Below are 14,604 nucleotides of genomic sequence, written 5' to 3'. Positions count from 1 at the left end.
TTAGCAACAAAATTACAGCCACTGGACTTCAACTGCAGTGAGCAAAAGGTCAGTGATAATGAATCAAACCAACTGGAATTAGAGTGTCAATCAGAGAACATTTAAATGGACTATTGAAGGTCCATTTCAGTCACTAATGAAGGCACTCAAAAGAGTGATTAGGCTTATATTTGAGGCTAGACGGGAATAATGTTTATGTCCTACAAGGCAAAATGAATGGCATTGTTGATATAACTTTGTATTAAACTGTAACATATTTGTTTATATATGTACTCATTTTGAGCATCTATGTCTACTGCAAGTCTCCTCAGGACAGAGGTGAGCAGGCTGAGAAGTGGGAGGAGCCACTGTCCGACTGCAGCAGAGCGAGAGGAGGAAAGGGGGCGGGGCTTAGAGCTTCTGACGGACAGCTCAGATGAGAGAGAGAGGCACGGGGAGGGGCACCGCATCTGCTCACTGCAGAGGCTTTCATTGATAAAATAGAGATGCTGCTGCTGCTGTGATTCTGGGACCATCACCTCGGCGTCATGCTAAATCATGCACTTTCTCTGTTTGTTTACGCGCTGAAACTACTCGCGCCAAAGTAATCCCGCTTCAAGCGCGACATCAGTCACACTTTGTGCAGAGCTCTTATGGGACAGCATCACAGCAGCGTTCGCGCTGACTCAAATCTGGGACACCTGTAACTAACGGGACTTATCATCGCATCGTCTGCTGAGAAGACAGCCAACATCACCAGCACAAAGGTACAAAGGTAGGAGGAATGCGTGAAACATGATTTATACATAAGAGCGTGAATGCATAAAGGTTAAAATAGACTTGTCACAGCTCAGCAGCGTCCCATGATGCAATGTGGCATAGTGACTGTAAACAGAGGAGTACATTTGCCACAATAGCAACAGGACTTGTCACCAAGCTACAGTTCTAACCTGTATGTTATGCTTTCTCCCTAATTACAAGAGTTAAGGTATCCAAAAACTACATTCTGTCTATGTGACAATTTTACAATTTGATATTATTTTCACAGACCATTGTTAGTATTATTGTCCTTAAGTAACAAAATCACAAACCAGTAGGTCGCTACCAAGCCAGGGGAAATGGAATTTATGATTTTTAATTCCAGCTTTTAAATGAACAAGATGGACAAAATTGAACAAATCAAAAAGTTACTTGTTTTGGGGTTAGACTAGCAGATTAGAAAAGAGAGAAATTGCACATATGTGTAGAAGTCATACATAAAGAAAGACCAAAGAAGATGCGTAGAGATAATCTATAGTGAAACAACAACACCCCATCCAACATCTATAAAAGTCAGCACTTTAGGTCAGTCCAATTCAAAATCACATAAGACAGCATATGCACATTTCACAATCTTGTTTTACAGTTGCTGTCATGATCACAGCTTCACCCCCTCACATTTTGGTCCATCTGCCTCCTCCACCTCTCTCTCTCTCTTTCTCCTCAGCACCACACATGCCCCGTACATAAGCAGCATCTCTCCTCTCTCCCCTGTCCCGCTCTCCTCTCCTCCTCTGACTCAAACACGCTCCGCTCCTGATGCCCTTGCTCTTTATTTCTCCTCTGTGCTCCTCACCAGCCCACTGTCCGTCACCCTGGGATCTACGGAGACTAGCGGAGTGCCGGTGGCGGCCATGAAGCTGATGAACGGGGTGGGAGGTGGCAGCGCTGGGGGATCCGGAGGGGGGGGACAAGACGGCGTTCTCCTTCAAAAAGTGCTCAGCTTTTCAGTTCGTCAAGAGGAAGGTGAGTCCAACAGCAATGCACAAATACACACTATTTTTACGGCTGGTGTTTTGATAGCGCTTGCTCGTAAACATAACAGAGTGCCAAAGATGATGTCATTGGACTGTGCTAAGCTTCTATATAAGCATCTGTGCTGTTGAACGGAATGTCCCATAAGAAATAAGGCTTACAAGTTATAATCAATATCACCAAGAGTTATTGTATCTGCGGCAGTGGAGTCTCAAGGCTAATTTACTGTGCACTGTTTAATTGCATAAAATAACATGGGGAATTAACTAGGCTTTATACAGCTTCATTTTGATTTTTGAGACTTGGTCATTAATCATTTATATGTGACATGGAGAGTCTAATATGTTTTAGAGTCATTTTAATGTTTCCGAATCGAATGTAAAAATGAATACAAAAATTTTGCAAACTACTGATGAGGACACAGGAAAGGGAGACTCTACAATACTATATTCTGGCAAATGACTAAAGGTGTGTTTACACATGTCTTGGTTTGATTCTACTCTAGTCCTGGTTTTGTTCTGGTCTACTCTGGTCTAAGTTCTAGTTTAGTCTTAATTTTGACTGGGAGATTATGCAACAGTGAATGTATCCAGTTATAAACAAACAGCAACTGCTTCACTTGGGCATTTTATTTTAATACCCAATGCCAGGGATGCTTCTCATGTAACAGTAAGACATGGCAGGGGCATATGAGTGGACACTGAGGTTAGAGCTGCCACCATAAGATTTATGACTGTACTAAAAGACAACATAAAGTCAGTTGATGAGACAGCAGGGGACCAGAGGTTAGCGTTAGGACATGTACCTATGGCTGTAATATTTCATACAGATGTGGGCAATTGTTAAAATGCAGACTTGTGAGTTCTAGGGTTTATTCACCTAGAGGAATTATTATTATTAGGAATTTCAGCATCTGTGAATTTGCGCTTTGGATATTTCTTAGGAAAGTACAATGTAATCAAAGAAAAATCTGGCTCTTGCTCATCTGGGAGTGTGACATTATCACATCGATCTGTAATGCATGGTCTGTTGACTTGAAAATTACCACTAGATGACATCACAAGGTGGAATAGAGCATTTTGAGCTTTGGAGATGTAGACAGACTAATAATAAAGGGTTACTCAAATAAATGAATTGAATGAAACAAAACACGACTGATGAGGAAACAAGACATTCTAAGACATTCTGACACGAGTCAATTTTGCGCAATATACTCTAGGACCTTTAAGACTCTACAGAACTACCTCAAAAAAGTTCCCAAAATATTACCATGGCTACACACCAAAACACAAAAACAGAGGATTATGACCACATGAAGGAAACATCATGAGAATCGTATTTGCATTTATTTAATAATGTGAGGATGTGGCCTTCTATTAGTTTTTCCATTAGTCAGTGTAATCAAATAAATGTAGTGATTCACAAAAAGAAAGTTAAAGGGTGTTGTGTGCGGTCGGATGAGTCATTTAGTCCAAGGTAAACTTTGTGGGTGATTTTGTAGAGGTAGATAGACAGATTGATAGATAAAATAGATAAATGATTGATCCCGATACTTTATATGTGGACATTTACAGTTTGAAGAGGTGCACAGTATGTTGGCGATCCGTGGGTTACCGTGGTGATATGGGCAGATTGTGTTGTGTTGACACCCCTCCCAAACACACATGCACTCCCACAGGCCCAGGCTGCTGCTCTCACTGTCCCATTGCTTCTTCTCACACCCACACTACATGTGCACTCAAGGTGGAACATAGCAACAAACTTTACTTGGTTTACTCATTTTCTCAACAATTATTATATTCAATAATTCAGTGAGTGAGAAAAAAGTAGTCAATATATTGTAGTTATTTTGAACTCGAACAAAAGCAGAGTTACAATTATTATTATTATTAATTTGCTCCTTTAAAGAAAAATTTATTTAATTCTAATTTAAAGATCTTAAATTATGGCAAATTGACCCCTGTGAACTTTAAGCCATGTTAGAATGTTGTTACCTCATCAAAACCACCAAAACTTGGAGTTGTGTTTTGTTTCATTCACACATGTTTGAATAATCCTGCATTGTTAATCTGTCTACATCTCCAAAACTCAAAATGCTCTGCTCCACCTTGTCATGTCTAGAAGTGGTAGTTTTCAAGTTAACAGCTACCTTCTACGTTTGATTCAGTAGCCAGTTCCAGATCTGAAAGTATATAAAGATTAAAAACAGAATGGAGCACTTCCTGTGTTCCCACATGACATCACAAGGTGGAACAGAGATCTTGGTCTAAATATGCAGGGTTTGTGTGTTAAGCATCTGTGAATGAAACAAAACGCAACTCCATGTATGTTTGTGATGAGGAAATCAGAAAAATAACATAATATGGGCGCTTTGAACTAGCCTGTTTCATCAGCTGGTTTCACATCATGGAAACCATCTGACCTTGCAATGTTAGAATTTGTTGGCTCGACAGTAGGCGGGTACTTTTATAATTTAAACAGTCACTGCTATTTGGTAGTCACGTAAGTAATGCGCTGTAAATGGGGCTAACTGGTATATTAAGCTTTTCCCAAATCCCGTAGGAAGAAGGGCAATAACATCTTTCCCCTTGATGAAATTCACCAAACATTCTTTTTTTTTTGGCTTTAAATCCTCGAAAATCATTGACAACACTGAATATATGGATCTTCGCTGATTGGCTGGTGCCCGAACTTGCACTTCCGGGGTTTTTGCGAACCGTCTGTTGTATTTTGATTCCTGACCTAGTTGCTGGAAAGAAATGAAATCGATCGGAGGCACTAGGTGGCGCCATCCTGGCTACCTTTGAATACCACCAACATTACAACTTCAGTTATTTCAAGTACATCATTGATCTATATATTATGCATACACAGAGGAATAATAATTCCAACTTGAAATCACGAAAATAAGGTCCAGATAGTAAACATATATATCTAACTTGGCTTTTATACAGGCTTTCCAATAATGCAATAACCACCAGTCTTTCCCATTTTGTTTTGACACGCCTGCGTCCTCAGCAGAGATGTTGACATTAGCATACACTGTGCTTAAACTGCAAAAAGCACACTGCACATTCACATGGCAGATCTAATGGGGAGCTTCTGCATCAGCACACTGCCCCAATGGAAAAGAATACCCACTGCTGCTGCTGCTGCAACCGCTGCTGTTGGTGGCCACTTTATTTGTCCCTGTGTTTGTTTCTCAATAATTCTAATCTCATAATGAGAGACTGTACAGGACTATGAGGCAGAACAGGAAGTGAATAGAAAATCAATGAATGTGTGTGAGATTGAGTGGGCCATAGAAAACTTATATTTGTGTGTTGTTTTTTTTATCAGATGAGATAGGCCAACCTGTAAGATATAATTGTGTAAAAAGCTGTTCTGCTCTTTTGGTGGCTTATGTAAAACCAGAGAATTTCAACCAAGGTGCAACAATGCAGCTTTTTCAAGCAGTGGTTAATAACTAATGACCCAGTATCACTTTAATACCAATATCTCTTTTGGCAGCCATGTTTGTGTATCTCTGGTATAGTTAACTGTAAATGTTTCATGAAGTTTTTCTATTGTGTATTGTTTATTAGAGCTGTGGCAGTCCAAACCTCCAATCACATTAGAAAAAACATCGACTTAAAGGTCCTATAGTACATAGAATTGACTCTTGTGAGCTTTAAGCCATGTTATAATACTGTAACATCATCAAAAACATACTCGGAGTTGTAGTTTGTTACATTCACACATGTTTTTGAGTAACCCTTCATTGTTAGTCTTTCTACATCTCCAAAGCTCAAAATGCTCCATTCCACCTTGTGATTGGCAAGACTTAGACTTAGACTTAGACAAACTTTATTGATCCACACGGGAAATTATTTGGACACACTAACTCACACATCACAATATAGTAACAAAAAAAGTAAAAAATACAAATGGTAATAATAAATTCTAAATAAGTTGCAAAAATAGCAAGAGACAGGTGTCAAATAAGGTATAATTTTATAAATATAAATGTTCAAGTCAAAATAAAATAGAAAAATAAATAATAAAATCTCAGCTATATACAAGAGCTCCTGTCCATCTCTGATGCACCCTACCACTGCAGAGTCTTCAGAGAACTTCTGCAGATGGCAGGACCCGGAGCTGTACTAGACATCAGAGGTGAATAGAGTGAATAGAAACAGAGACAGGACTGTTCCCTGGGGGGCTCCATTACTGACCACAGTATCAGACAGGGTGGTCCCTAGTCGCACGTACCGAGACCTGCCTGACAGGTAGTCAGTAATCCAGAAGACAATGGAGCAGCTGACACCCATCCTGAGCATCTTATCACTCATCAGAAATGGCTGGACTGTGTTAAAGGCACTGGAGAAATAAAAAAAAACACAATATCCTCACAGAGGCCTTAACACTATTAAGGTGTGAGTGACCCTGCTGAAGAAGATAGATTACTGCATCATCCACACCTAAATGGCACTGATAGGCAAATTGTAGAAGGTGGTGCCACCAGGGGTATGAACTGAGCCAGAACAAGTCTCTCAAACACTTTCATGACATGAGACATCAAAGCAACTGGTCTGAAGTCATTAAGTCCAGAGAGAATAGGCTTCTTGGACACTGGCACAATGCAAAAGGTCTTCCATATAACCAATATCCTTTCAAGATTCACACTCAGCGTGAAGAGAAAGTCTGAAGCTTGAAAGGATACTGGTGCTATGGAAGGCCTCCTGCATTGCAGCCGTGCCCAAGAAGCCTGTTCCATCTAGCTGTGATCAGGAGTTTAAAAACACAATGGCATCACAATGTGGAGTTTTGATGAGAGTGTTTTCTGTTTGAGAGAAGAATTGAGCTTAAATATGCAGAGTTTGTGTTGTAAAAATATATGAATGAAGCAAAACACATTAAGATATATTTCTGATGAGGAAACAACATTATAACATAGATGAGAAAATAGCATAATATAGGCCCTTTAAAATACATTTCTGCCATTCGGGGACAACCATCAAGTCCAACACTGGCTCTCACTGTAAAGAAGCATGCTCCAGTTTGTCTAGTGCTAAAATGCTGTATTGATTTGCCTGGTAATGGCAGTCAAAATAGATCATGTTCAGCTTTTTTTTCTTTTTATCCTGCCCGTGATCACTAGTTACATCATCACATATGTCCCTTTAATCCATGGATTTGTACTCAAGCCGCTCTCAAATGGCCAGTCTCGCTTGATCCTTAAAATGCTCAATGTAACTGTGATGTTGCTTATCTATGTAGTGTATGTCCTCCAAAAGTGTGGTTACATGTATGATTTTATTATTAATTATAACTATAATGTTTTAGTGAGTTACTAGATTCATCTGAACTACTCTTAGTCATGCATTGATTGGGCTATTGGGTTATTTTATCTGTATGTAGACAGGGACAAGTGTTATCTGACCAACCTGAACCACACGTTTTGACAAAACTTCATAAAGATAAGTGGATCTTGAAGCGGATCCTGTCTCATGAATTTCAGAGGCCGTGATTGACAGGCGCCAACCAATCAGATAGATGCATGTAAAAAAGGGGAAAAACAACATGAAATATTGAGAATCTGCAGATTTTTTACAGAATTAACAATCAAAGCACAAAATTGTTATTTATTTCAGGTATTGGAAGTTTATATATTTTGTTTTAAATGTTACTATTTTCCAGTTCCAGTCCCTTCTGGATTCAAAGAGAAAGAGAATGATTCAAAGAGACAAGTACAAGAGTGGTCTGGTTTTGGGACAAAGACAATTTGAATTTAGCACACTCAGACTTCTCTATGCATGTAAACTCAGTGAATGACTAGCAGTAGTTGTGGGTTGTTTTTGTGCTCTGTTTTTCCTACATGTTTAGACTTGGCGTTTGGCTCCTTGTCTCTCCTGTGGTGGTGGGAGCAGCTGTCTGTCCAGGCCGCGGTCAGACAGGCTGCTGCTGCCCTGTAGAATGTGTTTACGGAGCGTTCACCCCTCACAGCGGGACAGGGACGACATGAGGCTGCTCCTTATGGCTTGCATTTTCCACCGGCCACTGTGTGTAGTTATTATACAGGGGACCAGGGGCAGCTCTGGAAAGACTTAGCCAGGGCTGCTTTGGGATGATTTAAAGACAGTTTATGCATGTTTTTACTAGTACTGTCACAAGATCAAAATATATAAATTATTGGATCATAACGAAACATTTTATATCACAGTGAGTGATTGGAAAAACACATTTTTTTCATACAACACAAAGTGATTTTCATAGCAAATAATATTAAAGGTGAGCTTTAAGTGATGTTATAATGTTCTTACCTCATCAAAAACATACCTGGAGTTGTGCTTTGATTCATTCACACATGTTAAAGTAACCCTTTATTATTAGTCTGTCTACATCTCCAAAGCTCAAAATGCTCTGTTCCACCTTGTGCTGTCATGAAGTGGTGGTTTTCAAGTTAACAACTTTTACCTTTACCTTTAGTTCAATTTAGAGATTGGCAATTGCAGGGGTTAACTTATCTAAATGATTCTAGTGAAGGTGTATGGAATTTAAAAACACAGTGGAACCACATGACATCACAAGGTGGAACAAAGTGGAACAAATCACATCTCCAGGTACATTTGTGATGAGGAAACAACATTGTAGCAGAGATCAGAAAATAGTGTAATATGTAATAACTAATAATACCATTCTAAAATTCCAGTGTATGATTTGTTTCACTATTGTACTTCTAATGAGCATCTAGTTTCAGTACTAGTTTTAGTGTTAATCAGTAGCTGGGTATTTAGGTTTTAGTTTACACATATAATATAACATAATATTGTTTTGTCATTTACATATTACACTGTTTTTTGTAAATAAATGTCTTGAGAAATATGTCAGATGTTTTATGCTAAATGCCTGCAGATGACATAAACCAGTTTACCTTATAAGTCATGATTCCCATGTCTGTGTGACTGTAGGAAAGGGCATCTGACATAAAAACTTCAGGTGCCAAATCACTGTTTTAAAAATGACTGTGGAAACTTTGCTCAAGCTTAAATTTTAATGTATTTCTTAGTAGTCATGGTCAAAGTCTCATCAATTCAATAGCTGTGGCTTAAACCCTCAGACTGAATACTTTCAGTTCAGAAGCCATAATCGATGATTTGTAACATTGCTATGTGTGGTGACTGTTTTTCAAAGCTCACTGGTAGTAAATGTACTCTGTGTGAGTAGAGCTACATATTTTTAACTGCTGTCATTCATTAGAATACTAATTACTAATTAGTTTGACATACATAAAATAACTTTATTAATCTTCATTGTGTGACAGGTGCATGGTGCATTTGAGCTCCTTTTCTGATTTCATTTCGTGATCAAACTTGGCTCTTTGAAGTACTCTTGTGTGTCTCTGGCTCGCTTCCACTTGAATAGACATGTAATCAGGTTCATGAGCCAAACCCTGATCAAAGGCTGCAGCTGCCAGCAATGTAAAGCTCCATACTACCCAAGATGCACTTTAATAACATAAACATAATAGTAAAGGAATCTATAGAGGGGGTCCAGTTATTTATTTATTTATTTATTTTTTTTATTTTTTTTTGGAAAAGTGAAAAGATAATTTGCAAATTAAAGATGCACTATGTAATTTTTTTCCCATCACCTGTTTGTTTTTATGGATAACTGCTCTGTCCCACAGTATGACATTAAACATATCTACTTTTTTCAATCAATCCTCTCCACAGATCTGGCCTGTAACTTGGTCTGGTTTGGTCTCCATACTGTGAAACTCTAGACAAATCAATAACATCTCCATGGAGAGAAACATTTGACAGACCCTATACCAGAAGAGTTACACAATGCACTTTTAACTAAATTATCATAAATATTTGGTCCTTGCTATGAATTTTAATGTCCACAGCAGCAGGTCAAATATTGGACAATGCTATCAGCTAAAAAAATCCTTATTGGACCATCCCTGAAGAAAAGTTTTTGTTTTTGTCTCACAGGTGCGGAGATGGATGCGGAACCCCAAAGTGAGTGTTGAGAAGGCCCAGGGGAAAGGTCTGCTGTACCCCTGCTCAAAGTGCCCCCTGTCTGATGAGCTCTGGTACACCCACTTCCCTTCTCCCTATGGGTGCTGCCACAGCTCCGGTCTGCAGGGTGGTCTCTACTATCACCCCGAGCCCACCTGTCACTGCTCCGCCTCCACCCAGACCAGCGTGGACAAGAGCAAGGGCTGTAAGGTAGGGCAAGATTGTTTTCAAATAAACTAATAGTTATGTTACGTGAAACAAATTTGCATAAAAGATTTTGCTCAGACTAAAGGCTGTATTAATTAGGTACAAGTAATGAGGAGGTTACACAAGTTCTTAAATAAGATAACAACTGTAGTCTGTTACATATTAAATTGCATAACCCATATCCAAATAAAGTCCAGCTGATGTGAAAAATAAAAGCATAAAAAAGGAATAGTGTTGATAAAACAAATTTGAGATAAATTCCCAACAGAAAAAAATTTAAGAATAAACTACATCTAGAAAATGTAATGATCAATCTCGACCAGTGTCAGCTTGCAGTTTCAAAAGCACACAAGCAAAAGCATTCCTTGAGCAATACACAAAAGGTTCATAATTTGTGTAAGTGCTGCATCTTTAAATTGTATATAGATTATTAAGTAACCGGCCAGTCTTTCCAAGTAAACATTTATTGCATATGGCCTCATTAAGACCGGGAGCCATCATAATCACTGGCAGAGAGAAAACCCCTCTCATGAGCTTATAATTTGTCTTACCTCTTTGCACTCAGCAAAAGAAGCAATGTGTGGTATGTCCAAACTCAAACATAGTTACATAAGGTACAATCTAGTACATACAGTTTACAGGCTTATATACACTGTTTAAAAACCTAAAGTGCATACTTGTTAAACCAAATCGTCAACTCTCGCGTGACACCCTGATATTACTGTTGTTTTGTTCCTCTTGGTTATGCAACTGCTGTAATAAGTACCTCTGTGCTGCATATCAATCACTGTTCTATCATCTGCTCGTGTGGCAAGTACAACACTGACTGTGAGTCATCCTACCACCCCTGCTTATAACACCACCACCACCACTACTACTACTACCACTACTACTACTATTACTACTACTACTGCTATTATTACTACCACCACTACTGCTGCTGCTGCTACTGCTACTATTACTACTACTGCTACTACTATTACTGCTGCTGCTACTACTACTACTACTATTACTACAGCTACTACTTCTACTGCTACTACTGCTGCTGCTACTACTATGACTACTACTACTACTACTACTACTACTACTACTGCTGCTACTACTGCTGCTGCTACTACTACTACTACTACTACTACTACTACTACTACTACTACTACTACTACCACTACTGCTGCTGCTACTACTGCTGCTACTACTACTACTACTACTACCACTACTACTACTACTACTACTGCTGCTATTACTGCTGCTACTACTACTACTGCTACTACTACTACTGCTACTACTACTACTACTACTACTACTACTATTAATTTCAAATGCTACCCACAAATAACAAAAAAGCATATCATGCAGGTGATGTGCCACTTCCCCAAGGTCATATAGTGAGTATAGTAAGTTTGTATTTCAGATGTACTTTATTGGATATATCTAATATCCAATAAAGTACATCTGAATTACTTAACCAAATCTAAAAGAGTATTACAACTTACATAGCAATAACAGTTTAATTATTTGTCTGTCCCTAGAAACTATGGCCAAAGGCTGGATACTCCCTGGAGATAGATTGTAGGAGATAGACTAAGTTGTTTTATTTTTTGATGATTTGTTCTCCTTGTTTTCTTGTCCTTGTTCTATTGGGACATGGGACTTATTTTCACTTGTCCTAACAGTAAGACAAACACAAAGTGTGTGCCATCGCTCCTGTCTGTTACTCCAAAATACTGACCAACTTTTCTTTGTTATCTCCTCATAGAACCCCATTCTAATGTGTTTCCCAGACCTTCTTTACGGCAACTTTTCCATAAGGTTTAATTTCACTCCGGCGTTCTTCTGGGCTATTCCTTTCTCACTCCATCTCTCTATCAATTCCACCTCATGCCCTCACAGCCAATAGATCTGTCACTTACGTCTCAGTGGAGATAACCACCGTGTGTGTGCGAGTGTGTGTGTAGATGTGTGAGTGAAATTAATGGCTATTGGGAAGGGGTGGGAGCGCAGAGAAGGGGGCTTGGCTGTGACTCATAGCTCCTTGTCCCTCCAGACCTGTGTAATAATTGCATGTGCATGTGTGTGCATACAGAGGCCACAAAACCGATGCAAGTGAATGATTGACAGTGAGCTATGTACGGGCTGCATGCGAATGACCTAAATAAGAACAAGGCATCTCCAGTTTGCACTATGTTGCCAAATATCTCAAACACTTACACGTCATGTTCTATTCACTCTGTACCATGCTCTTGTACAGTTTGTCCAAACATTTTACAAGAGAGGCCCTTCAAGTTAACATTTACAGTGTATGCATAAGGGACATGGTATTGCATTGAATGGAATGTTCCACAGTATGGTATTAAACATATCTATCTTCATGAAGTCAAGTAGATAACATTAACATATTTCCAATACCGTTTTTGATACAACAGCTTTAAGTATTTGCCTAAATAAGGAGTTGTCTTCTGTACCTCTGTGCTGCATACCTGACCGTTACCCATGCAGAAACTAAATATAGCGTTCATTTCTTTTAAGTAAAAATAAAATAACATAAAAACTGATTGCAATGTGTTATTTAACTGCTATTTATCTCTCAGGAAATTACAGAACAACTCTGTATAAATAAAAGTTCAAACATTCTGAGACTTTCTGGGTGAAATACTAGCAGTAACGGTATTATTGCATCAATTTATATGGCCATCCAGGATCTTGACTGAACCAATATCCAAAAAAAAAAAAAAAACCCAAATAAACAAAAATGAAAACAGTATCCAATAAGAGATGCATCCTTAACTATAAATTGTAGTAATTAATAAAGAAAGATAAAAAAAGATTAAATGCATGTAATGAGTAACATTGTTGGCCAGACAGATGAAAGTTACACAGGGCTCTTTGTTATTCTTACATTTGCCATCTGTTTTGTATCCCTCCTATTTCTGGCTGCACTGGCCAGTCAGAAAGCCCTTCAAATCTTCATATTTAATTATTTAGCTTGTTCCTTTCTTTGTTGTTTTGATTGCAAGGAACTTCTTTGTGCTAGTTAGGAAAAAAGTTTCATTGTAAATACTGTAAGTCCATCTTTCCTTAGCCTGTCTGACTTGTCTCAAAAACCCAAGCCAATCCAAAAGGCATACATTCTAGGGACACTGGGTTGCACTCGTCAGACATTACATCAACTACTTTTGCTGTATAGTCAAAAATGATCTTTCTGGCCTCTTGTCAACCGGAGGCGAAGACAGAACACAACTCAAAAGTTTCACTGTGTTACTTTAAAACACTCAAAACAAGACTTCTCCAAACCTCTGCCCATCAAAGTGAACCATGTCTGAAGCTGTCTAACAAGTGTCTATGACTTAATGTTGCAGTGGGCAGACGTTGTGAGGCACAAGTCACATTTTGGAGGCGTAGAGGAGGAGTGAAGGAGACATATGTGACAGACAGCGTAATGCTCAGAGTGCCCAAACAGAGGGACAGCTCCAAGACACGCGTCACGCTCCAACATGCTCTGTTTGATCCTACTACTCTCGGAGGGAATGAGGTGTTTTGTATTGCCGTGAGGGTCTCGAAATGTTGAGCCCTTTACTTTTTCTATTTCATGCATTATAAAAAGCGACAACCTGGGTCTCTGAGGGTTTGTTTGTGATGTCTGGAATGGGGTTGTGTAAGGTTTAGTGTCAGCGTCAGCAAGCGATGACTCGAAAATATCCACATTGCAATAGACTTCACAATATTTCAAGTATGATTGCTTGATTCTGAAAAATAATCACAGTCATGACTATCTGGGTTATAATTGAAAAAAAAAAACATTGTAAGAAATGTCAAGGAAAAGACAATGATTTATAAGTAACATGTTAAAAGCCCCTGAGAAGTGGGTTTCCTCCATTGGTAGGTAAGGCTGTATATGCTCATATTATTCAGAACAGAATGCATTTTAAAAGAGACATATTGTGCTTGAGCTTGCTATATAATTATCTATGATACCTGTGGATCATGATGTTATAATTTGTACATTTTAGATCACAATATTCATCTAAAACAACTCAATAAAAGAAACAAGTCCACTGACTTCCATGTTAGAAAATGGGCGGTGCCCAGTGGGAGCTGACGTCGCAGTAAACATCATCACAGAAGACTTGGCAACTCCAACTGATAAGCAGCAGGTCACACTAGCGAGTAGCAGATTTTTTTTCATTTGTGCCAAAACTAATCATATGTGTATCATCAATTAAGAAAATAAAACTGGATGATGAAGTAAGAGGAGGACAATGGGTGTTTGCCAATGGCAGTGAAAACAGAGTTGATCTGCAATATGCCGTTTGATTTAAAAAAGTGATTAAAGATCACTCCAAATACAACTTATACTTATAATGAAAATTGTCATAGCACTAATTTCAAGTATATTTTTAGTGTCTCAGAGATGAGTTAAAGCAACCCTCTGTTAACTCATATTCCCAGTGGACAAAGAGTATTGTAAATTCTGCATTCTCCATCATGTGTTAAGGACAATAATACTAGTATATGCAGAGTAACATGCATAATATTAATTATAATTCTTCCTCATCCACTGTCCGTGACATCTCGGTTACCTTCTTATTAACACTTTCACTGCGGCCTTTTCCTAATTAAA

At 38.6% G+C, this 14,604-nt stretch overlaps 1 protein-coding gene across 1 annotated transcript in view; it reads left to right on the top strand.

Annotated features, from left to right (window-relative positions):
- The first annotated feature begins 1,637 nt into the window (after nucleotides 1-1,637).
- sgk1 (serum/glucocorticoid regulated kinase 1) overlaps nucleotides 1,638-14,604 on the top strand; it is a 38,917-nt gene continuing 25,950 nt past the window's right edge. Inside the window, 3 exon segments of the mRNA XM_020917680.2 lie at nucleotides 1,638-1,708; nucleotides 1,710-1,764; nucleotides 9,753-9,989. Coding sequence (XP_020773339.2) covers nucleotides 1,653-1,708; nucleotides 1,710-1,764; nucleotides 9,753-9,989 — 348 coding nt within the window. The 5' untranslated portion in view covers nucleotides 1,638-1,652.

The sequence above is a fragment of the Boleophthalmus pectinirostris genome, unplaced genomic scaffold, assembly GCF_026225935.1.
Source record: "Boleophthalmus pectinirostris isolate CB_2022bp ecotype Guang Dong unplaced genomic scaffold, ASM2622593v1 HiC_scaffold_13, whole genome shotgun sequence".
Taxonomy (NCBI): Eukaryota; Metazoa; Chordata; class Actinopteri; order Gobiiformes; family Gobiidae; genus Boleophthalmus; species Boleophthalmus pectinirostris.
The sequence above is the reverse complement of the archived record's forward strand: the minus strand, read 5'-3'. Positions and strand labels throughout refer to the sequence as shown.